This window comes from Schistosoma haematobium, chromosome 4 (genome assembly GCF_000699445.3).
Source record: "Schistosoma haematobium chromosome 4, whole genome shotgun sequence".
Lineage (NCBI taxonomy): Eukaryota > Metazoa > Platyhelminthes > Trematoda > Strigeidida > Schistosomatidae > Schistosoma > Schistosoma haematobium.
In genome coordinates, this window is record NC_067199.1 from 16,419,764 (window position 1) to 16,446,818 (window position 27,055).

The following is a 27,055-nucleotide window of genomic DNA, read 5'->3' on the forward strand; positions in this document are numbered from 1 at the left end:
AATGCTCTTTTTAACTTGTTTGTTGGCTTCAGTGCATTCAGCTTGTACCTTAACTTTCTTTGTTCTTTTTCGACTGTTGTTAATTGCTGTCTTCTTGATCTTCCTTTCTTGAATGTTGTCCAGGGTTTCGACAGAGGTCCAATCTTTTTGATGATTTTTGTGTCGGCCTAGAACCTCCTGACACGTTGGAGTTAGTCCTTTTATGATCTCTTTCCAGTTGTTCTCCATAGTAGTTTCCTCTTCTTTGCGTAGATGTTGTTAGGCTTAGAACCTGTTGTTAAGAGCCATCTTGAATTCGTTGAGTTTGTCCGTACTTCGAAGGAAAGCTGTATTGAACCTTTGTAATACTTTTCCCTCAGTTGTCTAGTGTTTCTTTAGTTTCAGTTTCATCATGGCAACCATCAGTTGGTGGTGATCTAAAGTTATGTCAGCTTCTCTCTTGGTTTTCACGTCTTCCATTGGTCTTCTGAACTTTTTACTGATGCAAATGTGATCGATCTGTTTCTTCGTAGTGTGGTCCGGTGAGATCGATGTATTTTCCTACAACTAAAAAATTGGTGGATGCTTGTAATGGTGTAAATATTATTGCTTAAAACGTTTTACAGTTGGCTTTTTGATTGATGTCAAATACTGAGTGAAATGTAAAATACACATATATCAATAAATCCAATTATAGCTTTTAGACTATTTTATTTCGATCCCTTAACATTTAAAATCTACAGTAATACTTTCAACTGTTTACTGGGTAGAAATACTTGTAATTCTTCTATTAAACTTCTGACAATTTCGTATGTTCCTAATGGGGATCACAGAACTAAAATAAATCCGAGACTAAGAATAAAGGTTTTCAATAGGCTTCAGAACTGTTTAACACAATAATCTAAAATTAATTTTTAAAGACATGTTTTTATTATTATCTGGTATCAGCTGTTTCTCTGCTAATAGTTAAGAAGCAATGGAAATATATGTTTCTCCAAAGTTTAAAACTCCATAATGGTGTATATTAATAGTTCCAAGCAGGATCGAACCCATTACTTGAATGTATCTGAGTAAGCATAATACACGTTACCCACTGAATTGAATCCCAATGAGCCAGACTTTAAAGTTAAGTTAGTTTATTATACATCCCAATCATCACCAAATGTCACTCATGCTTCAGTTAGCATCATGAGTCATTGATTCCGACTTAAACTTTGGGAAACCAATCCGTTAGGCTTCGTTGAGGGTTGTTATTATTTACTTCTATTATATTACTTCGAGATTTTGTTTAAGTAACTTTCTACAAAACAGTTATAACCATCCCATTGATAAGAAATTGCAAATTAGATTAAGAGAGCGGAATGATCTTAAATTTAAACTGGTTCCCCAACTGATGACATACTATAAAAAAGTATATTGAATTAGTGAGAAATCTCGATTTAAAAAAATCTGTATTGATCTAACCTTTCAATTCAAGTTATCTTTCATAGTCTGATTATCATTAAAAAACCTAGACAGAGATAACAATTTGAAAGTTACATAAGAACACTTATTTCTACAGATTGATAAGACTGATTCAATGTAGAATAAAATGAAACGATTCTTTGGTTCTGTTACTGCTTAAAGAAATATTCTCAAAAAGGTTTCTACTAAAATTTCACTTGATTATGTCTAATGTGTCTAACAATTGGGACACGGTTATTATTGAATAAGATTGTTATATGGAAAGTTTGTATAATCTTTAAATAAATTTCATCACTGTTTAATATTTGTAGGATGATTGTTACTGGCCTATATTTTAAATCATAATTGCGTACAATATTCATGTCAAATATTTAAATAATAAAGAGATAGTTCCTTAGGTGGTTTCATTAAACATTAATATCAGTTTAGTAAACTTTAGTAGTGCATACAAATTTTTCAACCAAACCATAATATTGTACTCACAAGGTGAGTCCTAAAAGTTCTGGAGTGAAGTTTTGACTGAAAGAGTTCATCCCTGTAGCAATGGAGAAAAACATTTCTGACAATAATTACTCTTTGATTGTAATAAATGTCAAATGTTGAACTTAGATGTATTACTTCAAAAATGATGTGTTTTCCACAAAAAGAGAAGCTATTAATCTCTTTCTTTTGTGGGGTTGTGGAAGTGCACTGCTGTATAGATACACATCAGAACAAAACAGCTGTCGATGTTATACAGTTTTTATTGATACTCTAACTGATGTTAATCAGTAAAATAAAACTACAAACAAATTAAATTAACCATCACAAACCTCTCAGTCAAAAAAATATTTTTTCTAACAAAGCTAAAGCAAGAACTTAATACAATCGTATCAACGAGTCAATTATATGACTGATTTTGGTCATTCTTTTCTGTATTGCTCTCATCGTTACTTCCATATTTATGACAAATCGATCTAAGAATTAGAAAATATTAAGGTACTTTACAAAAAGAAACATTTTTACTAGTATAGTGGGTTGTGGAGATTATTAAGTTTTTGATTGAGATCATGAACCGATTGATGTTAGACCACCACCTTTGGAAACCTGGAAGCACTGGACAGCCGTTTCCTCCCATTATGGGACTCCTCAGCAGTGCTCATCCACGATCCCGCTCACGGGATTCGAACCCAGTGCCTTCAATCTCGTGCGCGAACGCTTAACCTACTGCACCATTGAGCCGGCATCTAGTGGTGATGATGTCTCAATATAGGACGAAATGGCCGTCCAGTGCTTCCAGGTTTCCAGAGGTGGTCTAACATCAATCGTTTTATGATCTCAATCAGAAACATTTTTATATTCTTGTCAAGTTAATTTCAGTTAGAATATTCAATGAAGGTAATGTAAATGGAAACGAATGAATTTTTTTTCAAAGTTTGTCAGAACATTATACAAATTCACTGTTTACATTACACATGAAAAGAAACAATTTCATGATGAAGATACATGTAAACAACACCAGGATAGTTGTAACAAATGTATTGTACATTGTATTCTTAATAAAATTTAAAACATAAACATTGTTAATTTAAATTTAATTCCTATAATTTACTTTTCATTTGAATAGGTCTGAAATCAGTTGAGTAATTAATTTAATTTATCATAGAAATTAATAAAATAAAATTTGAACGACGACATTTGAGCGATGCTAAATTGACCTTGAGATGGTCCACTTGGTAACGAGGACCAAATCATGGTTATAAACCTATGTGAAGGATTAAAATTATAATTTAAAGTTGGTGATTAAGGTTAGGAATTAGATTTCGGGTTTTCATCACGAACTGACATTGACTATAATGCCAAAACTCTATTTATCCAAATGGATTAATGAACTTCGAGCCAAAATCCAAGACCTATTATCTAATACGTGATTGATTTGTCCATAAATTATAGTCTTACCATTTCAACTAAGAGAATCATAGCAACATACTTGTATTAGGTTGACAGTTCACTACTTGGATATTATAAATAGACTATCAATGATTTACTTAATAATAGTAGTATATAAATGTGAATTTCACCTTTGTTAGCAATTGTCATTTGAATTGTATTGTATTATTTATTTATTTGAAATAACAAACACAGTTCATGCACTTAAGTGTATAAACTGCATTTTGTCGATTTTCATCTATGTATAATATAGTTTTAATAATTATTATTAGGCTTTATTAACATAGATATCATTATCTTAGATACCAAATAATGGTTACATGATAATTTTTATTAAAAAACTAAAGTAAATACTTGAGGTTCAGGTTGACTATAAAAAAATTTGTGATTTATGAACATACTACTTTTTTTATTTATAAACTTGAATCCGTAGAAGATTATCAATATACACATATATATTCGATGAAACTATAAGTAGTTTTTATGGAAAAATAAATTCTATTTACATCTGAATAGTTAATTTTCTTCTCTATTTAACACATTAACAATGACACAATGACATATTGCATAGTATTCTTTGAATATAATATGTCAGATGAATTAACATTATTATTTATTATCTAATTTGTTTATGCTTGTCTGTAAACGACACACACATATATATATATATATATATACATAGATTATACAATGTAGGACAAACAAAAAAATACAGAATCTTTTTTGACTCTTGATTTATGGAATAAGACGAGTAAATGAATGATTATTTCTTAGTTGATATATTTTGTCTCTTCATGTCTAACGCCGACACTTTAGTCGAACAGAGAAATTGAAACACCTAAATTATGAAGAGCTTATTTTTTTCCAACTCTCTGACCAACTGTTATTCTTTCCATCTTTTTCTCTCTTTCTCTTTCGTATGCACAGGTAATAAACAAGTTTAACTCAAAGATTTATGAGGTTGACTGGAAAAAAGATTATGACGAAACTAGGAATTCAGTAGTCTGTTTGTTTGCTATATATATAGAATAATTTTTGTAAGGGTATGCGCATCTTGACAGATGCCTACTTGTTTTAATTAAAATTATAAAATAAATAAAAGCAACAGCTACAGATCTGTTTAAGCATTTGGAATTTCTATATTCATTTAAATTGGTCATTTAGAGTGTTCTTCAAAAAGAACTCTCACATTTACGATTCACTATATTAACTTGAAAAGATCCGCTACAACCATTTAAACAGGATAACATTTATTCATTTTATTTCGTTATTTTTTTGTTATTTGTATACAATATGTGAAATTTATAAATTAAAATGTCAATCATAGTTTATTATACTTCTTGGGATTAAGTTGATAAGACGTTGATGGAAAAACCTTATCAATATGATGAATCAAAGATCCAAATAAAGTTGCTAAGATTAAAGGAAGTGTTGTTAAAGCAAATAATATCTAAATAATTGTTAAGTAATAGCAGATTGGAGAAAATTGTTGATAACCTAATGAAAAAGAAAAAAACAAGTTGGTGTTGTTTATTCACATCATTTTTCCCGGTTTTATTGAACTTTGAAATTTCGAAATATCTATGCTGTAATTTCAGTGGTTAAGATCATGAGTCAGTTGAAGCTAGACCACCATGGAAAACCTGGAAGCATTGGACGGCCGTTTCGTCCTATTGTATCTATGATGTATTGGTTGAGTTAGATACTAGAAATAATAAATATGCAAATCTGATTACCTTAATGCAAAAAAAAGAATTAATATACTCAAAGGTAATAATTTGTATTCGGTTATACACCAATCATATTTGATTGATTTCATTATTGACATTTAAAGAGATAAAAAATAATATGGGAAATGTAGGTATTAAGAAGTCACTTTTATAATATACTAAATAAGCTTCTTTTTATAGTGTAAAATATTTGCGAAAATCTATTCTAATGTTTAATTTTTGTAGACAACCTAAGTTTCAATTTAAAATTGAAATCGAAAATATCATCTTTGAGATTTCACATTCATGATTGGTGCAGTCCTTCATAGACTTAGATAGTAAATCAGTGCCATAAATCTGGCTAGTGACAGAAGTTACAAATCTACATATTTTGATGAATAAAAGTTGACAGCCAAGTTGAAGCATAGAATGTTAACATTATACATAGTTCATAAGCTTTTCAAGTGAATCCGCGTTATTGTGGTTGATAGTCATATACGTTCATTGCTCAGTAGTCTTTCTTGGGCAACTCAAAATATGTAGAATAACTAATATATCAATTATTTTTGTGCGGACTTCTGAGACTGAAACAGTAATGTACGGTAAATGTGCTCAGGTTTTGTGTGAGCTCAAAGTTGGTCATACAATTAAAAGGAGCCTACTATTGGCGTTAACTTTGATTGAGTTCATATTAGTGAATTCATTCTTAATGTAGGCTGATTGAGATCGAAAATTTACAATGGTAGGATCACCAACACTGTCTCAAAAACTGACTCATCTACGTTAAAACTGAATATATTGGGTTTTGTTAAAGCATATCAGTAAGGAAATAGGAGATCGATCGTTATTATGTAAGCGATGCTATTGTAATAATCTGTGATAGAATTAAGGTCTAAAGTGATTCGAAATGCATGAATTTTAACTCTAAAATGCTGGGCAAGTCAGCTTAAATTTTTCCTATCTACATATCAAAAAGTTTCTGAAATTTAATAAAAATGCCTAAAATTTCAGAGAAAGTAAGTAGAACTATAGAAAGTACAGAGAATGATCATTTTCCGAATGGGGATTTATGGAGATTGTAGTAATTTTAACAATTAAATTAATGAGTAGATCTAAGCTAGACCACCATTAGAAACCTGGAAGCAACGGGTAACCGTTTCATCTTAGTTTGAGACTCAACATTGCAAATCCACGACCCCACACGTTGGACTCGAATCAAGAATGTTTGGTCTTGCATGAGAACACTTAACCTCTAGACCACTGAGCCGGCATCCAATGGTAATAATGTCTAACTTCAACTGCCTTGTGATCTTGTGCAACTAATCTTTCATTGTTCGAGGTGGATAACTATCTCACCTTCGACACGGTTGGACTCCACTGGCCATGGCTTCTCAATACAACTCCAGGAAATCCGTCTCGAAGCTGGCTTAGATCGATTCACGAATTCGACTGTTAAAAAGATCGTTTTAAATCAGTTAAATTCATGAAGGGGACTATATTCAACTTTTGTGTCACTGTATAAGTCAGATTTTAGTTTGCATTGAAGACGTGACTTGCATTTTAAAAACATTTGTCTGTAAAACGTTCCAAGGTTAATTTCACTTATTCAACTATTCAGTGTGCGGTTGTAACAAGTTGAAAGATTAACGCGTTAATCACTAAAAACCCATAAATGTAATCCTGAATTTTTCAGATCCAAATATTCAAGTAATTTTGGGTTCATAAAGACGTGGTTCTCGAATATTCAGAATGAAATTCTGAGACAGAACACTGGGGCTATCTTATTATATCGCGAAAATACCTCAGTTATTGACAGAAAAATTCACGTATAACACGTTTTGACTAAACGTTGAATTTCATTAAGTTGTAACCGCTTGTTCGAATTCTTTTTTTAATTTTAAGTTCTCCCTACAAGACCACCGAATCAACTGAAATTACAAAAACGAGTGTACGTTATCAAGAATAGCCGATCGATAATAAGCAAATACTGAATCTTGGAAAATAAGCAATTTTGTAGTTAGTCATAGATGGTTTTAAAAATGATATTTCCTGGGCTACTGATTTCCACTGAAACTGGTCAAGTGTCGACTGGATATTATTATTATTATAGAGCTTGGATCTGCTAGATTGTACTAGTTAAATTGTTTTAAAACCCTGGTTGTCATAAATGTATTATTTTATTTATAAATAATAAAACTCATTAACTTTGCAGAGAATTGGGGTCATTTTTATGTAACTTAGTTATTAACAAATAATTCAGATTCTATGGTGGAGTTTTGTGAGAATAAAGCACATGTGCGAATCAGGTAACTCTTGACAGTAGAATCGTCTCAATAAAAAGACTTTTCATCAGCGTAAACAAATGCCTCTCCTAAGAAGCTTGGTGAAAACCATCACATGTTGAAACAACCCCCTAACAATTAGTACTCCGAGTTGGGATATAACAGCCTTTACTTCCGCTTAATCAATTCACTATATATGCTTAGATGAAAGAGATATCATATAATTCTTGTTTTCGATGCTAATTTAACTAAGGTCAATCTTTGACGAATATCATATACAAAATAATTCAGTGCTTAGATACGCTTTGATATTGTTTATTAAATGGGAATCAGTCAATTGAATTAAGACATTTTCTCATACAAGAAACCTTATATAATATGAGTGATTAATAATTTTCAACTCATCCTGACACACTTTGTTTTCTTCTGATTAAAACTTTTTTATTATGCAATGGATTGATTGGAAAAGACCATTCCCAATTTGAACTATCTTCCAGTATTTAGCCAAATCGTGTTTTATGAGCAATGAAGGTACTTTTTTTCAATTCAAGTATAAAAAATCTGTTTCACACTATCGAATACTATCTAAACTATTTGGCTATGTTCATATTTTATTCGAAACTTCAATAGACTATTCACTAAAGAAACAATTCAAGACATACACCACAGTGATTAAAAAAAGACTATTTTTAATAGAAATTTATACATTATTTGGTTACTGAAAAGTTACTATGCTTATTCGATTTATTTCTTAGTGTTGACTGAATACAATACTGCTCATCTACAATGTAGCTACTAGAGTAGATGGCTTAATCTCGTGGTGGATTTTATTTAATATAATATGGATAGAGTAAATCATCAGTCTGTGTACCTAAATTTGATACTACACAACCCTCATCAGCCTAGTGTCTGAGACTTGGAAGAAACTAACTTCATACACGGGATCTGAACACGTTACAAATCTTGCCACAGAGATGGCACCGATGAGCTGCTCGAGTGCTAATGAAATGAGTTGCAATCCTCACAGTTTAGTTTTGTTGAGAGAGCGGATATGGCTTGCTAAGTTGAGTCATCCGCCACGAAACATATATCTAGGACATATGGTCGATTGTTGCCGACCACTTCAAATTAGAAATGAATTATTATCATAATACTATTATCATTACATTTACAGTCACATGCAAATAAATCTACAAATTGTATAGTTTAGCCTAATGGTACTCAAACAAATCGAAATGTAACGGAAACGAAAAATTGTATCATTACAGTGTAGGAACGACTTAACGATAACATTAAAATGACCTTGTGATTTTGAAGCAACGTTTCAATGATGAACAGAATATATGCACGAATTCTAAGTGTTTCGCCCCAGAAGTAATGTGACTTATTGATGTATTATAGTTTTAGAAAGTTATTTCATGGCTCATTATCAGCTTTTCTGCCTTAAATTAAGAGAGATGCCGCTAAATAGTATAATTTATTTGACGCAAAACACATACACTGAAGGTTTTATTTTCTGGATCTGTGTCATTCCCACGGTTAGTTAGACAGGAGTTCATTAGAGAACTAAGGTGATGGATTTCCAGCACAACGGTATGTGGAAGTTATGTCTGGAAATAGATGCCTATTTATGCAGCCCTACTATTCAGTAGAACAATGACACAATGATTACTTCAATATTCTAATCTAAACATACTTAACTGAAACAAGTCTCATTGATTTACGTGTTAGTATAGTCTACATGGAATGGAGTGAACATTTCAAATGTTCTCTAGCATTAGGTGAAAAAATATATATTTCTTAATGGTTTTAAATCTTCTTATGTATTTCGACCAAACCTTTATATGCTGTAAAATGAAAGTCATTCACTTTTGAATTTAAATAAAAATACCGGACAGTGTTCTTTTTTCAATTCCGATTGTCTCATCTTTATTCGTAGCTGATCTTATAACGTAAAGAAAAAGCCGTTGATAACCGATGTTACAATCATTATATGCTATGACTAGTCATTAATCAATGTGGAATGAAACTACTCTCTTCTTATCTCTGTATTACATCTACCCATCCGCTTATTATCAAGTTTATCACTGATTGCTGTATATGTTAAATAATTGCAAAAGCTATTATCCAGTTATATATGTATGATTCCAATTACGTTTAATGATCTTGATGTTTGTACGTAAAATGTTTGCATGTTTACGGCAATACATATCAATAGTGTATATATATACGCAACTGCACTAATCTTACAATGGTACACTGTTGGTCTTTACGAAACAATTGTTTTTTAAACAGTGTAAAAATGTATAAATATAATGTTAATTATTTTCTACAAAATACAAAGAGGAAGTGTAACTTTGCTTCTCTAGTCATAAACACCATGGCGACTAACAATGCTGTTGAGAGGCTTGTTTAACAGTTCGGAAATTCTTTAATAAATTCCATAATTGTAATACATGATATTGATACAAAGTAATACTGGAACCAGCTTGGTTACGTAGTCATTAGGGTAAAAAACAAAAACAATACATTGTCAGAGAACTGTTTTTTTAAACATAAATAGCATCATTATATGTATATATATACATACATTGTACAAATTAACAGAGGGAGGGAGTTATCTTATTTGTTCATATTTGTTCTTTCTTCTTCTTCTGATACTTATAGTCTTTTGGTTAATTTTATTTGCTTATTCATTTTTCTGATGCCAGTAATAAAACAAATTATTTGTGTATATTTATTTGTTTTGCGCAAATCTACAATAAATTGTTTAATGTTAAACATGTTGTTGTTTTGTTTTTTTCGTTGTTGTTGTTAAGGTAACATAACGTAATGTGAGTATATTATTTGTTACGCGCAATAGAATAAATTTCATACACTGATTGTTAGTATAATGTTTTGTGTACTGACTGTTATATATACGCGTGATTGTATATACGTACTTACCAGTGTAAAGGTAATAAACACAAATTAACATTTTTTTTCAACATGATATATACAGTAAGTTGGTTTTGGCGCCAAACACTAATTATTTTATGTTTCCCTCCTTTTAGATATTGCGTGATGATACTAAAGGAAAATGAGTATTTTCTCTATTTTTTCATGCATTTTTATGCTCTAATATATTTACTCCCTTTGCTTAAAATAATTTATTGTTTCTTTCCTATTTATTTCTATTAACCAATCAAAAGTTAACTGATAAAATTGATTAGCCGAAAACGACATATCTGTTCTACTCGCGTAATGATTGGTTAAATAAAGTAACAAGTTATAATTTGAAAAGAAAAAAAACCTCTCAGGGGAAGACACATGAAATAAACAAAAAATTGGTAAGAAAAGTTTAACAGAAATTGTGAAAAAAAATCAACAAGTGTTCATTATACTTGGAGAAATGTATTTTTGTTTTGTTTTTTTCTGTTTTCTGCAAACAATCAGTAACAAAGAGTATCCCTTTTTTTTGTTATGTATCTATGTGCTTTTTGTTAGTATGTCTATCTATACATACTTTCTGATTAGTAACGTTATCGTTTTTTTTTCTGTTCCTGTCTTGATTTCTCTTTCCTTTATCAAATATATTTACTGGTAGAAAAATCAACCTATCTATTGAATTACAAATATGACATAAAATGATCATGGGGGATAACACACATATTTGCTTAACCAAACAGTCAAACACATATACACAAATAAAGAATTAATATTTGTGACTCATTATTTTATCAGTCAATTATAATTCAGAGTATTATATTTCACTAGTCATTATTTTTTATTACAATCAATATTAATAATTCATTATATCACATGCAATAGTAATAATAATAATAGTAATAATAGTAATTATTATTGTTAATGACATTATTATTACTACTACTATCGTCATCATTATTAGTCTAATCAGAAAATTTATTACATTATACACTAAAATAAATCATTTCATGAAATTATAATCAACGATCCATTCAACAAATTTGTTCAGATATTCATTACGTAACATCGAAGAAGAAGAAAGAAACATTCACAAAACAGATAATCGATTGATTAAAAAAATTCTATTTTATGATAATAATTTACACATGTTTTGGATATATTACTTAATGAAAATTGTTTTACATAGTAATATATATATATATTCAATATGTATAGATTTGTAGAACATTTCAGCTGAACATAAATCTTGAAGAAAAAGTTCATTATTCATCAAGTTGAAGTACTAATTATTCATTGTAAATAACTTCACCATTTCAAATCAAATCGATTATCAAAATTTCATTTATCCTCTTTATTGATATAAGTGTCATTGTTTTCATCAATGTTTTTTTATTCAATAGTTGGAAAGGGAGAATAATTTAACAAGTTTATTATGTTTCCAATGGATAATCGTCTTGGTCTTAATTCTGCATTTGATAATTTATTTCCACGTTCATTAGGTTCTTGTATACCTAATCCATCACAAGTAGATACATTTCGATCTGAATGGAATAGTAGTAATAATATTAGTAACACTTTAACTCAAAATACACTATCTAACAATAATAATACTGGTAATAGTCTACAACTTACTAATAATACACAATTACATTCGAATACACAATTGAATTTACGTCAGCCTTCATTATCTACTTGTAATAATGAATTTTCAAATCCCACACTTTCAGTATCATCGTCAACAGCAAATGTTTTAGCTGCGGCATTTTTCACTAATTCTTTTACGGATACAAATCAAACTGATTCACAAATTTATCAAAATCCTTCTGGATTTTCGAACACTTTTACTGGGTCAATGAATATTACTAATTCTAACAAAAGTAATAATATACATAGCGTTAACAGTAATAATAATCATAATAATGATAACAATGTTTATAATATGAAAATGAATACTTTTCGATCACGTTCAGAATTTAATCATTTCGATCTTGGATCAAATACTTCTCATCCCATTGACTTGTTTACTAATTCTACCCATTTTTCTTTGCCTGGTACGAATATGAATAATAATACAACAATAATTAGTACTAATAATCAACTTGGTCCTGGCAATTCATTGCACTTAATTTCCTCGGCTCACAATAATAATAATGCCAAAGCACAATCACCTTACAATAAATCAAATCAGCCATGTGAAATGGGTGCATTTCATCCATTGGTTTCAAATTATTCACCGATTAGTTTGTTAAATTCATCAATACGATATCCTTTACGACATTCTGCTTCAGATATTGCAAATGCTGAAAATCAACGTATTGATGCGTCAAATCCATTTTTAGATTTTCATAATCCTAATTCTACATCACTTACTAATACATCTATGATAAATTCAGAAATAAATAACACTGTTAATTCGCTAGATAATCAAACAATTGATTCACATTTTAAATCTAATTACAAACATTTTACAAATAAAACAGCAGCTGATGCAGTAGCAGTGGAAACTCCTTCTGTCGGTGGTATGAATATTAGTGGTTACAATAATGCCAGTCTTAATATAACGTCACCTGATATGATACGACATATGGGACAAAATATGACAGTTACGTCATCGAATAATGCAGCAGTTGCCGTGGCTGCGATTGCTGCCGCCGCAGCTGCTACAAATTATATGGTAGCTAATACTGGAATGTCTAATTTTGGTGTTTCATCACATTTAAATTTAAGTGGACATAGCAGAGAATCCGGAATAGATGGTAGTGATATGATATCACCATCATCAACACCATGTGAAAGGCTGAATAAACAAAATAATAATCATCATCAAATGGAGAATAGTGTAAACATAGGAAATCATCTAAACAGTGGTGGTAGTAATAATAGTGTTAGATCTTCATTATCTCCAACACATATATGGCCATGGATGACTGTTGTGGGTAAGTTATTCAATCAGTTTTTAGCTTAATTGTTTATTCATATTTTATCGTTAAAATACCCTACTTGATAAAATCAGATCTACTACAAAGTAGTTCATATTTTATTTATAATGAATAATGTTAATCGTATTCGTTAAGGATGAACTCGATAATTTAAAACAATACGGAATAAATTAAATCCATTCTTTTAGTACTGTAACATGTTCAGAGATTTGACCGTTTTTGTTGTTTAATGCACAAATATTCATTTTATTCTGTTTTGTAGGGAATAACATTTGGCTTTAGTGTAAGAGACGAGACTATCGACAAAACCAAAAACTTTGTACAGTAATTGAAATCTATGAAGATAAAGAAAACTAATGTGATAAAAAGAATTCGGTTGATATCTGACAAACTTAATTATTATGTAGGATGAAGTTGGCTAGGTTTTATAATATAGTTCATTTATCCTGAGACAACAGGATCATATGAATTATGGCATATATATCTTTTATTTTGTATTTTAGCATCAGAACGCAAAAAGCAATGTTATTATGACAAAAGACAAATACAATGATTAAATGTATAAACAGTAAAGCCATTAACACTGAAACTCATGACTGATTAATTGAAGGCTTTTTTCATAATCTTTTGATACAAAACTATTCATTTTACAATTGAAGGCATTTATTATTATTGCACCAAAAGCTAAATGATCACACTGTTTCATTTTGTAACTTTCAATTAATAACTAAGACTTTAAAGGAGTATAACTATTGTTATAAATAAACCACATACATATAGTTTGGCTGACAATATTTTGGAAATCAGTATGGATGATAAACATTGAAACAACCTTAAACTTGTTTGATTTATGGTACTGAGCGGAAACTATTGTACGCATATCATTAATAGATATTTACCAGGACATTTTGATGAAAGTTGTCCAAAATGGATTTAAGATATTAGATATGAGGCCATTTTGTGTAGATATAACTGGTTTTTGAACAATCTTAAATCGCAAAATGTTAGTATCTTTTTCCAAGAGATTATGTAGTTGAGATTATTAATCGATCAATATTAGATCATCATTGAAAACCCAGAAGCACTGAATGGCCGGTTCGCCCTAGTACGAAACTACTCAGCAGTGCTCATCCACGATCCCGCATTTGGGATTCGAATCCAGGACCTTTGATCTCTCTCATGAACTCTTAACATCTAGACCACCGACGCGCACTGCTGAGATGTCCCATTCTAGGACGAAGTCGCCGTCTAATGCTTTCAGGTTTTTAGTGTTGGTCCAACATCAATCGGTTCATGATTTCAATCAAAAACTTAACAATCTCCACAGCCCCATGATGAAGATTATCTAATGATTATCTTGATTAAATTTTGACGAATGTTTGTGTCTACTGTTGTAGTTATAATTACACACTGTTTTCTGCCATGTCTAAATAATGCTGAGAATTAATCGCAAGTTTCTACTAAATACCTAGTTATTATTTATAGTTGCATATGACCAATCATCTAAATTTAGCACATCTGTGAAATATGGATGTATTTAATAACCTTGTTGAGAAATGAGTGAACTGACAGTTCTCTGCTGTAAATATTTATAATTTCCCATTATAAATATTCAACACTGATATGAGTAAATTTTGTTAGCAATTAAACACTTCAAGTTGTTAAATTATAGTCTCAGCGGAAATCATAACACTGGGATAGGTGTACATTTAGTTGAGAAGAATTAAGTAAAGTGAAATTTGTCTTTCACATTTCTGTTTTTAATATCCATTATAAAATAAATAAAAGGTTGCGGCCCGGATAGCTCAGTGGTAACATCTTTGACTGAGTGACAGGGGGTCAAATCCGTCAGGGGACACCAGTTCCATCAAGATTACAGATACACCTTGCTGACGAGTACCAAGTAGCATGAAACCTGGGCCCAGGGTTTCCTGTTGAGTACCTCCAACCACCATCTGATAATTCTAGCATTTGATTTCATATTTAAAATTAAATTTAGTAAGACTGAAGTCATTTTAATGTAAACTGACTATTTTAAAATAATTAACAGTTCACTATTTCAGATAAAGTATCCATAAAAATTTTACATACCATCAAATTTATCGGTTGCATATAAAACCGATAGGAAGAAATTCAACTTTTTTTATTTAATCAGTTTGAGTGAGTAGCTGATGCACTTCCATTTTGCTAATTTTTGATTATACAATAAATGGGAAATAAATTGTTTAAAAATACCGGTTTCTGTATCATTGACTAAAGTGATTATTTAAAAGAAAGTAAATTCAATTGTCAAATCGATTATATTCATTTACTCCTCTATTTTTCTAAATAAAATGGACAAATGGCTAATTATGTGCATCATAAAGTTTACTCATGGATTTTTTATAACATTTTTTTCTCCCTAAAGTAATGCTAATACAACATCGTTTTGCATTAAACCCAGACTTCGGGTAGAAGTCTGATGATATCGTTCAGAAGAATGATGAAAACTTCACGACCCAATCATCTAGCTCAGAGGACAAAACTCCATCAAAATCATTCACTTGAGCTACACATCTTCTCCACCATACCTTACTAAGTCTTATAATATTTTAAAACCTGTACTTTACACAAATCATAAAATCAAATAAATGGATTGTCCTATAAATGACAAGTTTCAGAGACTTTGAATTATTGTCTACGACTGTATTGAAAATATTACAAGTGTCTGAAAGTACAAACTTTCATATAGGTTAATAACGATAGTTCAAATATCTGTATACAAAGCAATGGCTAACATTAGTTAGTTGAGAAAAAATATTCATGACAGTTGCCAAACAATTATTTAATTATATCTTTATGTTTAAACAAAATATCCTATTTATTATCACTTTAGTTTTAATTAGTACCTGACTTTAGGCGTTTTTATCCACCAACTGTCAGAAGTAAGTACGTAATATCATCGAAGCTGTTTTGTAAGTGATCATTTCATTTGAAAAAGTTGTTTAGTAAATATTCAATTTCTTTTCTAAACATATATATGCTTAGACTAAGAGAACAACTGTTGCATTTTTGATCCTCGTATTCTATATTAGTACACTGCTATCTACAAATTATTTGTTTTATAAACTGTTTTTAGCTTAGAAAATATCAAGGTACTAAAGAACAACGATACGATTCAGTTTGAATCTGAATAATGAAAGCATATAAGTCATTTGTTTTGGAAAACTGCATGTTACGAATATGGGGGCGGATTATTAGTATGTTTTGAAGAAAAAATCCGACTGACACGTTCGCGTCATGCCTCCTGGATAGTGGGACGAATGACTCATGAACTAACGTGAACAGTAACCCGCGTGGTAGAGATCGGGCTAATCACCCACTCGACCGGTAACTTCAAATAAATTACGGACTCCACAAAGAAACACAGCACAATTACTCTTGAATGGAAAATCGACAAAAATTGACAAAAGTGGTGCCTGTAATGTACGGGGTTGCTCCTCACTGGGCAAACTCTAACTGGTAGCAAAAACAGCTATCCTAGCCCGGGTAGTTGTGCCGTGCTTTGATGTGGCCTGTTTTGCTCCAGAGGAGCCTACTAGGCTTGACCAACTTGTATGGCTGGAAGGGGCAGCTTCAAATGATTTGGCCCTCACTGTAATACCGAAATTATTTTGATAATTCTATCTTGTTTATGCTCCTGAATAAAATGAGTAATTGGATTTCAGTAACATAACCCAGTTAGGACTGTTTAACAAATCAGAATGACATGATATTAAGCTGTTTGTCAAAACGTCGATAGAGACTGTATAGTCGCTACTTTTATTTCCAAGTATTTCTTAGTTGTCCCAAATAGGACGAAACGCGCGTCCTGGATTCCACTGCTAGCCACTATCCATCATTGCTTACAATATAGTTTAATATGCTGTAAAAATGGAGTGATAGGCAAATAAATATTTACCTTAATTTAATCATCAAAACTTTTTGGTTTGTTTTTCAAGCATTTTTATACTTTCTAATTCATCACAGACAAAGTGTAATCGAACTAGTATCAATGGATAAATTTTGCTAGTAACACACAAGTACTTAGTGTGCTGTTAGAGATTTTGTCAAAAATCGTTTAGAGCTACATTCAGAACAATGGGAACTTTTATGATAATTTTTTTTAATTTTTAACAAATGACATTTTCAAAGAAAAACCACATATTCAGCTTGGTTTATTTTATACAAATTAACATCATCCTAAGCCTTCTGGAATAAGAGATGTCGATTATACTTTAACTTAAGACTTTATCTTCAAGGTACTTTGGAATGTTATTCTGTAAAGACCTTTTTTCTAAGTTTTTTCAATAATGGTTTTAAAAATATGTAATCTTTACAAACGTTTGAGCGTTCTTTTTTGAGCCTGGTTATTAACAAATATCACTAAACGAGGACATTATTAATTTAATTTATAATAGGTAGGATTATCCCATTGTTGATTGCTTGACCAAAACTTGATCATTTTTATTTGGCATCTGTGCACTCTGTGTAGCCGTTATAATACAAATTTCTACAGAGTAGATGGATATAAGTATATCCAGCTAACGAGTCCCAAGAAGGACAACACATGCATCATCTATTCCACTGCTGAAGACGTTAAATCACTTCGGTATAAAGGATATTATTAATTAGACTTGAATTTTCATACCATGATTTATTTATGAACTCAGATAATTCACAATCAAGTTAAGTAGGTCACATATTTTGTCTATAATTTTCGTTAGCATCAAAGCGATAGATTTTGTACTTGATACTCATAATAAGCTATTGATGTTTTATTACATACATACTCGATTAGCCATCAGAGGTAATTGTTAAAGACAACTGAAAACATTGGTGTTAATTTTTGATGATAGAAAGTCAATCGAAAAGTGGTTTGTGCATACAACGACGATACAATCTAATATATCAAACATTAAATTAAAGTTTTATTCTCAGTACATTTGGACACGAAATCATATATAACGTAACCACTAGACTTCAAAATTAAATTTGCCTCCTTTAAAATTATGCAGTCAGTTAAACTATTTGATAATCATCATCCTTATATTTTAGTTGCGAGTGATATTGTTTTCACAACGAAAACACACAAGCTATGCAGAATTATTCAGTGGTAATTTATTCTACTAAGATCTTTATATTTATAATGCTACTAAGTAGTAGACATGTACTAGAAAAATTCATATTTTCAACTTCAGTTAAATAATGATGTAGTTTAATTTTTATTCTATTTCGGTGATAAGCTATTGTCTTACTTGGAACTTAGTTGACTACACAGGTTATTGATATTTACGAATACTGTAATTGTTTTGTGGAGATTTAATATGATTTAAAGATGATTTGTGTCATAACAGACATTATCTAAGCATTCTAGAGAGGTTCTATTATTAGAACAAAAAAACTCTCCATTAGTTATTTTAACTAGGACTTACAAAATAATCCAACTGTAAACAATCTTTTAATTCATTATATTTTATGATCCGATTACTTTTTAGCTTCAGAAGTGAAAGAGACTGCTATAACAATTTGATTACTTTGTTATTCACTTGGGTGGATTGAAATATATCACTGATGTAAACTAAAGATCTGTGAAGTGATATTTATGCTAAACAAATATAGAATAAATTACCATTTGGTCAAAGAGGGGTTTTATGGAGATTGTAGTAATTTAATAATTGAAATCATGAGTCAGTTTAAGCTAGACCACCATGGAAAACCTGGAAGCACTAAATGACCATTTCGTCCTAGTATGGCGATCCTCAGAAGTGCGTATCCACGATCCCGCCTCTCGAGAGTCGAACTCAGGACCTATCAGTCTCGAACACGGACGCTTAACCTCTAGAACACTGAGTCGGCATCCAACGGTGTGAATGTCTAACTTCAACCAATCCACAGAATTGCACCACCGTCCACAATTGTCTTTAGTGAGTTACTATCTCACAACTGACCCGGTCGAACTCCAATGGTCACGGCTTCTAGTGAGCATATGATGATTATAGTGAGTTTTGTTCTAATGATAGGAATTCTCTAGAATACGTAGATAACCAATTTTTTCAAAATTTTCTTTTTCATGTATTTGTTTTATTGGTGTTTGAGAATAATAATACTTATCAGCAAACGAATATACACCTATTATTGTTGAACCTAACCTACTTACGAAAACGCACAATGAACTGATCTGTGTTTAACTCGTCTACGAAGATATAATATATCCGTAATATGAATGAATTCACTTCATTTTAGTAAAAACAATTAGCTTTGGGAATTGTCATAGATCTTTGGGAAGAAATATTATAATGCCATTAAACATATGTATGGATTGATGTAAATCATTTGATGTACATAGTTACTGTGATAACTAATAATTTATGATAAAAAATTCGAGTGTATGATTGAAATAGCACTCATCAGGGTTATTCCTGGTTGAATAATTTTCATTTCAACAAAAAGCAAAATCCATTGAAATTCAGTAGATTATGCGCTATATTTTAATAGATCACATTACTTTGGAATAAGCTGCATAGTAAATATCCGATTATTAATCATCAGCATGAATTAATCCATCAGTCTATAAGTACACATGAATATTTTACTCAGTCAGAAGTTTCTTAATTAAAAAAAACACACAACATAGATTCAATTTAAAAGAACCATGGATGAAAATAAAAAAATTACCGATCAAATAGAACCATTTTTAAATGGAAACCTCAATGTGTAGAGACTTAAACTTTTATTTATACTTTCCCAGATATTCATTAACTTAAACCCTAAAGTTATGATAAGTTTTAAATTTGAGAATAAAATCATACAAGAAGAAATCAATTTGTACCCTGTAGGTTTGAAATGAGACTCCATTTATGATACATTTAGTTTTTAACTATGTACATTATTATTTATAAAGTACTGTAAATGCAACTGCAGTATTCACAGTATCGATAATAATCCCATTAGTTTTAAGAAATGTCTATTGATCTAATATTGCACACTTGAAAAATGCCATGGTGTTACAATGAAATATTAATTTCTTTTACCAGAGTATATCCTTATTTAAAATCTACTCTTTGAAGCCTGATGGTTATGTTAAACGGATGACATAACATCTCTACACTGATGATAACTTCTGGTTTTATTACACTGAGTTCTTTAGAAACAATTGTTTCCCAAGTTTACTTCCGAAGAGACAGTTGTATACTACAATGGAATTGAACAAAGCTTAAGGATTTTAAATGTCTAATAGCTGATGGCATAAATGTTGTATACGTTTCTCAAAAAAATACATATGACCTGGAATGATCAACTAAAAAAGAATTATTGTTCTCATATTAATAAGCTTAGTTATTGACCGTAGTCAGTCGATGTCGCTTGTATATTGATCATATATCCAAGTTTTTGACAACCGAAACAATTCATGATTTTCATAGCTTATGCTAAAAAAGTTTTCTAAAATATCCTTGATTAAAACTACAAATCATTTTAGAGTGTACTTTCTGCTGACAAAATAAATGATTTAAATGAACCACTTAAGACAGATTATGTTGTTATCACAAAAAAAGATAATAACCTGAACAACTACTCAAGTGTAGATAACATTCAGCAATACTTTCGTTATGCTTCACAACTTTTACTTAAAGTACACTAAGACTTATGCAGATCTGAATTTCAGTTATCTAATGTATAGTATGAATGATAAGCTAAAGAATCTAACGTTAGTTAATCACAAATCTCAACTATTTAGTATTTAAATAAACTGAATATGAATTACTAGTATAGGGGTTGTGGAGATTATTAAGTTTTTGATTGAGATTATGAACCGATTGATGTTAGACCACCACCTTTGGAAACCTGGAAGCACTGGACAGCCGTTTCGTCCCATTATGGGACTCCTCAGCAGTGCTCATCCACGATCCCGCTCACGGAATTCGAACCCAGGACCTTCAATCTCGTGCGCGAACGCTTAACCTACTGCACCATTGAGCCGGCATCTAGTGGTGATGATGTCTCAATATAGGACGAAACGGCCGTCCAGTGCTTCCAGGTTTCCAAAGGTGGTCTAACATCAATCGGTTCATGATCCCAATCAAAAACTTAATAATCTCCACAAACCCTATACCAGTAATCAAAATGTGCTCACTAGTGACTAGCTTCGTGAGGGAATTCTCGGAGTTCTAGTGAGAAGCCGTGACCAGTGGGGCTAATCCATGTCGGGTAGAGACAGGTATCTACCTCAGTATAATGGAATTTGTTCGCGCAATTTAGTGTATCGGTTGATGTTAGACACTATCACCATTGGATGCCGGCTCAGCGGTCCAGTAGGTTAAGCGTTCGCGCACGAGACCGAAGGCACTGAGTTCGAATCCTGTGAGCGGGATCGTGGATGAGCACTGCCGAGGAGTCTCACAATAGGACGAAACGGCCGTCCAGTGCTTCCAGGTTTCGAAAGGTGGTGGTCTAACATCAATCGGTTCATGATCTCAATCAAAAACTGAATATGAATTAACTAATTACAAACGAAGGAGAGTTTGTTCAATTCGTTCATTACCCTGTAAAAAAATCAATTCATTTTGTATTCATAAAGCCATTCTTCTTCTTCTTCAGATTACCAATTTGTAAACCACTCGATTAGAATTTTTTTTCTCCTTCAAAAAGCGTTATGTACATTAATTTTATAATTTCATGAGCATATATAACTAAATAATCAGTGAACAAATTAAACGAAACAAACAAAACGACATACAATTTTATGGAAAGAACACAACGGGTCTATTTTTTTATTATAACAAATAGTGTCACCTTTCTGTTTGTTTTTATTAGAAAAAAACTTTTGTCGTAATTTATGCTTTAAATGTTTAACTGATCGACTGACGAACTGATTTCTTACCCCTATCAGATTAAATATTTTTGTGGACTCTCCCTATATATTGGTTAAGTTTTATATGTAACTTATATATATGTTATAGATCCACTCAATTAAGATTGGCTACAAATTTTATTTTCAAGCATGAGTCTAATTTTTTAACTTTTTTTTATTTTCAAATCTTGTTAGTGTGTTCGTTTCTAATATTTTTTTTCACTGTTTCTAAATATACTTTTTCCAAAGTTTTTACAATTTGTGAGACTTAAACGTTTGTTGTCTATTTGTGAGTGTTTATATGTGATTTTTATTACGTTTAAGTAAACGTAGAACAAAGCTATTTAGTATATATATATACGTACACAAGGAGAACAAACACATGAATGAACTAGTCACCTACTATAATATTAAGTCATTCATGCACCAAGTTACTTCATCAAATTCAATTGAGCATTACTGTACTTTCTTTCCCAAGAATATATCGTTTCCTTTTGGTTAATTGAAGATTTGTCTCTAACGTAAGTTAATGAATGAAAATACGAACTTTAATTAAATACTTATGTTCATTTGTACTGGTTGAATTTTAGACTATAAAGAAAATTTAATATATATTTACACAACTAAAACAATCATTCGGGCTATTCACATGTTATTGAACAGTAATGGCGCCAGTCTAATGATGATTTTGGTGTGAAATATTGTTTACAAAGAAGTTTTTTTAATAAACAAAATAACATACAACATTCTTGTCCTCAATTTCAGTCGTCTTATTATGTGAGTTGTAATAGATTGCTTTTTTTCTCTCTTTCTCTCTCCATCTCTCTTAGTATACAACTAAGTTAGTTTATAAGCATAAACTTGACTGAAAATGTAAAAAAATTGAGAACAGTCGAACTTTATTGTGCAATAAACATTTTTAAGCAAATAAAGCTAAAATAAAGATCTTTGTTTTAAATAAAATGGGAATTTCTTAATCGATAATCCCAAAATAAATATTCAGTGAAAATCATATATTAAGTTTATAACGATATTGATATTTTAAAGGAATATTAGTTGTAAACACTTTGCAAATGTCTACATTGTTTTTCAGTCATAATAAACATTGAAAAATCATCATAAGTTTTATTGAATCCATGAATCGATCTAATTTAGATCACTATTGAGAACATGGAAGTACTAGATGACTGTTTAGTTCGAGTATGATACTCCTCAGTGGTGTGGATCCACCCTACATGTATTCAAGAACCAAGCCTAGGATCTTCGGTCTCGAACGTAAACACCCAAACTCTAGACCATTGACTTGACATCCAACGATGTTAATATTTGACTTCAATCTATCCACGATATTGCGCGATTATCTACAGGAGTTCTAGTGAGAAGTCGTGACCAGCGGAGCTAATCGTGTTGGATGTGAGACAGTTGTTGGATGTCGACTCAGTGGTCTAGAGTTTAAGCATACACATACAAAAGCGACTATCCTGGGCTTTGTTTTCGTGTTCAGGGTGGTGGATGTACACCACTGAGAAGTATCATACTCAGACTAAACGGCCGTTCAATGCTTCCATATTTTCGGTAGTAATCTAACGCAGATAAATTCATGATTTTAATGAAATTCAATCATCTTTATTACTCTTTACTGATAATTAAAAAATAATGGTTTATAAGAATGGGTAATAATGTTTAAATACTTGTATATATTCGTAGATAAGCATGTATGCAGCTCTTAGGAAATATGAAAAAGTGATCTGACTAACATAAGCATTGTTCGATTTCTGTGATAAATTTACCACGTTCGAAGTCACAGTTTTACAAGCTGGTTAGGTCAATGCTGTCAATGCTGACCGCACTAGACATAACCGACTCTAGATTAATATCTCGTCAAATGGATTACCATTAGTATGTATCATCTTTCTGATTCAATAAAACTCGGTAGTGATTGAAATTATGTGGACTTACTTTTAAACTTGTTCAGATTTGTTACATATAAACTTTGTCGAAATCTCACAAAATCCTAACCAGTAGGTAAACAAATAACATTCATGTAAAACCATGTTTGTAAAAATTACAGGAGTTCCAATTAAATAGTTTCAACATTTTACTTAGAAATTTAGTCTAAGCCTTAAATGTCTCGTGTTTTGGTAAGTTTTGATAGTGAAGTTCGTTTTAGACTTTGTTTGCCATAAAAATTTTCCGAGTATGAATATTAGTTATTTAATTATAACTGACTACTGTACACTAAGAATAATGAAAATCATCAACATTGTGAACTTCAACATATTTTAATAACTAAAATGGCCCATGACTTTTAAAAAATAAATTTTATAAAATGTGTTAAGAAGTTTTATTCATAATGCAAGCTAATTTCTTTGATTAAAATTTGTCAACACATTGTCTTCTCCCTACCTCCCTCTCGCTCTCCTTACATATATAATTTATCAGTCTAGCCCAGAAGGTCTGTCGCTAGCAAAAACACAGTTCCGGCGCCGTTTATATTCTATCCTTTATTTGGTTCACAGCATAAGAAAAATAATCTTCGACATCTTGCATATATTTCCTTATTTTTTAAAAGAGAAATCCTTATTGCCCAAATACGTTGAAACAGTTATTTAATCTTTGTGACCAGGTCATATATCGAAATTGCTGAAGGATCTGAGTATGGTTTCAAACTCTATGGTCCTTTTTGCGAAAAACCAATCTAGAGCTTTGTAGATTTAAGTAATAACTGAGTGATATTTATCGATGAAACTCTGTTTTAAGTATTTTTCAACATCTACTTAGGATTCGCTCAAGGTTAAACTGAAGAGTCATTCAAAATAAAGGGATAGAATTCGTTCAACTTAATCAAGAAGTGCAGGAAATATATATACGTCAGTATATTAACTGAAGGAATCCAATAAATGAACAACCTATTTTAATAAGTTTAGGAACAGAAAGCCATTAATTGAACTTCAGGTTTCATATGTTTTTCAGGACTTATTTGTGCTATTAGTTTTTAATGTGATTGGATATTTCTTCCAGAACGTAAGTCTTTACATTTTAATAGTTGACATTTGAAATACCAATTATTGTAATTTCATTTATAATAGTCTGAATTATTTCGTCGTTTATATTTTGACTGAATTTCAACTAGTCTTAGTTCACATACGTGCATCTTTTGTAAACTGCTTCAATATAGTCATTATGTCACAAGTCTATATGGAATAGATGAAACTCGACTAGCATGAGCACTTCGTCCTATTTGAGATCCGTCAGCTGGATAATCGTCCATTCCAGGATTGTTAACTCCGAAACCAGTCCTAAATAGGGCGAAATGCGCATCCTCGATTCCACATCTAATCACAATCTATATGTTGTATCAGCTATTATCGTAAATATAGAGTTCTATTATGTACCGTAAGAAGTTGAATGGAATAAATTTATTAAAAGGTTATGAGTTTGTCAGGCATTTCAGATTACAAAAAGTGGCATTAAACTCTTTGAAGATAGTAAACTTATTAAACTTGTCAAATAATAATCCAACACTATTAGTGATAATTATTTAGATGAAATAAATCCAATTACCTACTTAGCTATATAAACAAGTTTCGACGAGACTATAATTTATGGACGAACCAATTAAATATAAAATAACAGGTCTTGGATTTTGGCGCGAAATTTATTCACCCATTTGGCTAACTAGAGTTTTGGCATTATAGCCAATGTCAGTTCGTGATAAAAACCCGAAATCTAATTTCTAACCTTAATCATCAACTGTAAATCATAATTCTAATTCTTCACATAGGTTTATAACCATCATTTGATCGTAGTTATTAGGTGAACACTCAAGATCGCTCTAGCGTCACTCAAATGTCGACCATAAATTATAGTCTCACTCAATTTTCCTCAGAGATTTTTAGACTAACATCCAGTTTTACTCAAGTAAGTTATTTATTTCATTACTGATGGAATAGATACCTACATCTTACATTGTATTCAGTTCAATAATTCTGTAATAATAATTCTGCTTCTCATGTATGAGAAGCACCATAATGTATTTAAAACTTCACCCCTTCAAACTATAATGTTTTTACAGTATCATCTATGTGTAATAAGTCAATGATTCCATTGCATTCCTATTTTAACATTAAGCTATAAAGCTTAATAACTGATATACTTTAATGGTAATGATAGATAGACTTCGTCTACTTAAAGAAAACTTGTTTCTTAATAAGATATATTTTAAACCTGACATAAACAGGGGAAAAAGAGCTTGTAATAAATATGAACAAACATAACTATTATCAAATAGTCTTATTTGCATAATGAAGTATGAGCAGTCTAAAGTTGACGAAACTGAGGTAACTAAATGATTACTCGTTATGATTTTGTACTAATCTCTTGGTTTATTATAACTATTCTTTGCTTCAACGAAAGCATTAAACTTCTTGTTCTGCTCCATCAATTTTCAGCTGAAAGCATAACGTTTATAATTAGTTAGATATATGAAAACAACTTATGTACTTCTTAGATATCATGTTATTTATGTACATATACTCTCTATGATCACACTCAGAAATCAAGTCAAGTTTAGTTTATTACGGTGATTTACAGAAGTATTTGAAGGTCAAAGTGTACAGGTATTCTTTCGATGAAAGTACACGTTACAGATTAACTTTAGTTAGATACCTACTGAAAATCAAGAAGAACTGAAAATATATCTCATTTATTGCTCCTTCGTCTTCGGTGATTCTCTTGTGAAAGGCATTTTATAGTATTAACTGTGTTCAAATTAAACAATCTATCAAAATATCTTTCTTACCATAAATTTTATTTGATTCATTTAGTTTATCTAAGATAATCATCAAAATAATGATTTTTAAGCCTATGGTAACTTTTCCAATTTTGAATATATGTTAAGTAACTATAGACTGGTGTGTTCTTGAAGCCTAACTACCTTGCAATACTGTTTTTTAT

The 27,055-nt window shown here is 30.9% G+C and overlaps 1 protein-coding gene across 2 annotated transcripts in view; it reads left to right on the top strand.

The window, feature by feature from the left end:
• Window positions 1-11,732: 11,732 nt before the first annotated feature.
• The window catches only part of HOXB7 (Homeobox B7), a gene marked incomplete at its 5' end in the record, with an annotated part of 58,706 nt that continues 43,383 nt past the window's right edge, over window positions 11,733-27,055 (top strand). Inside the window, one exon of one of the 2 annotated variants that reach the window (XM_012942484.3) lies at window positions 11,733-13,227. In XM_012942484.3, the coding sequence (XP_012797938.3) occupies window positions 11,733-13,227 (1,495 nt within the window). Of the gene's footprint in view, window positions 13,228-22,515; window positions 22,621-27,055 lie in introns of those variants that run through there. The other variant, XM_051215807.1, reaches the window with a different exon arrangement.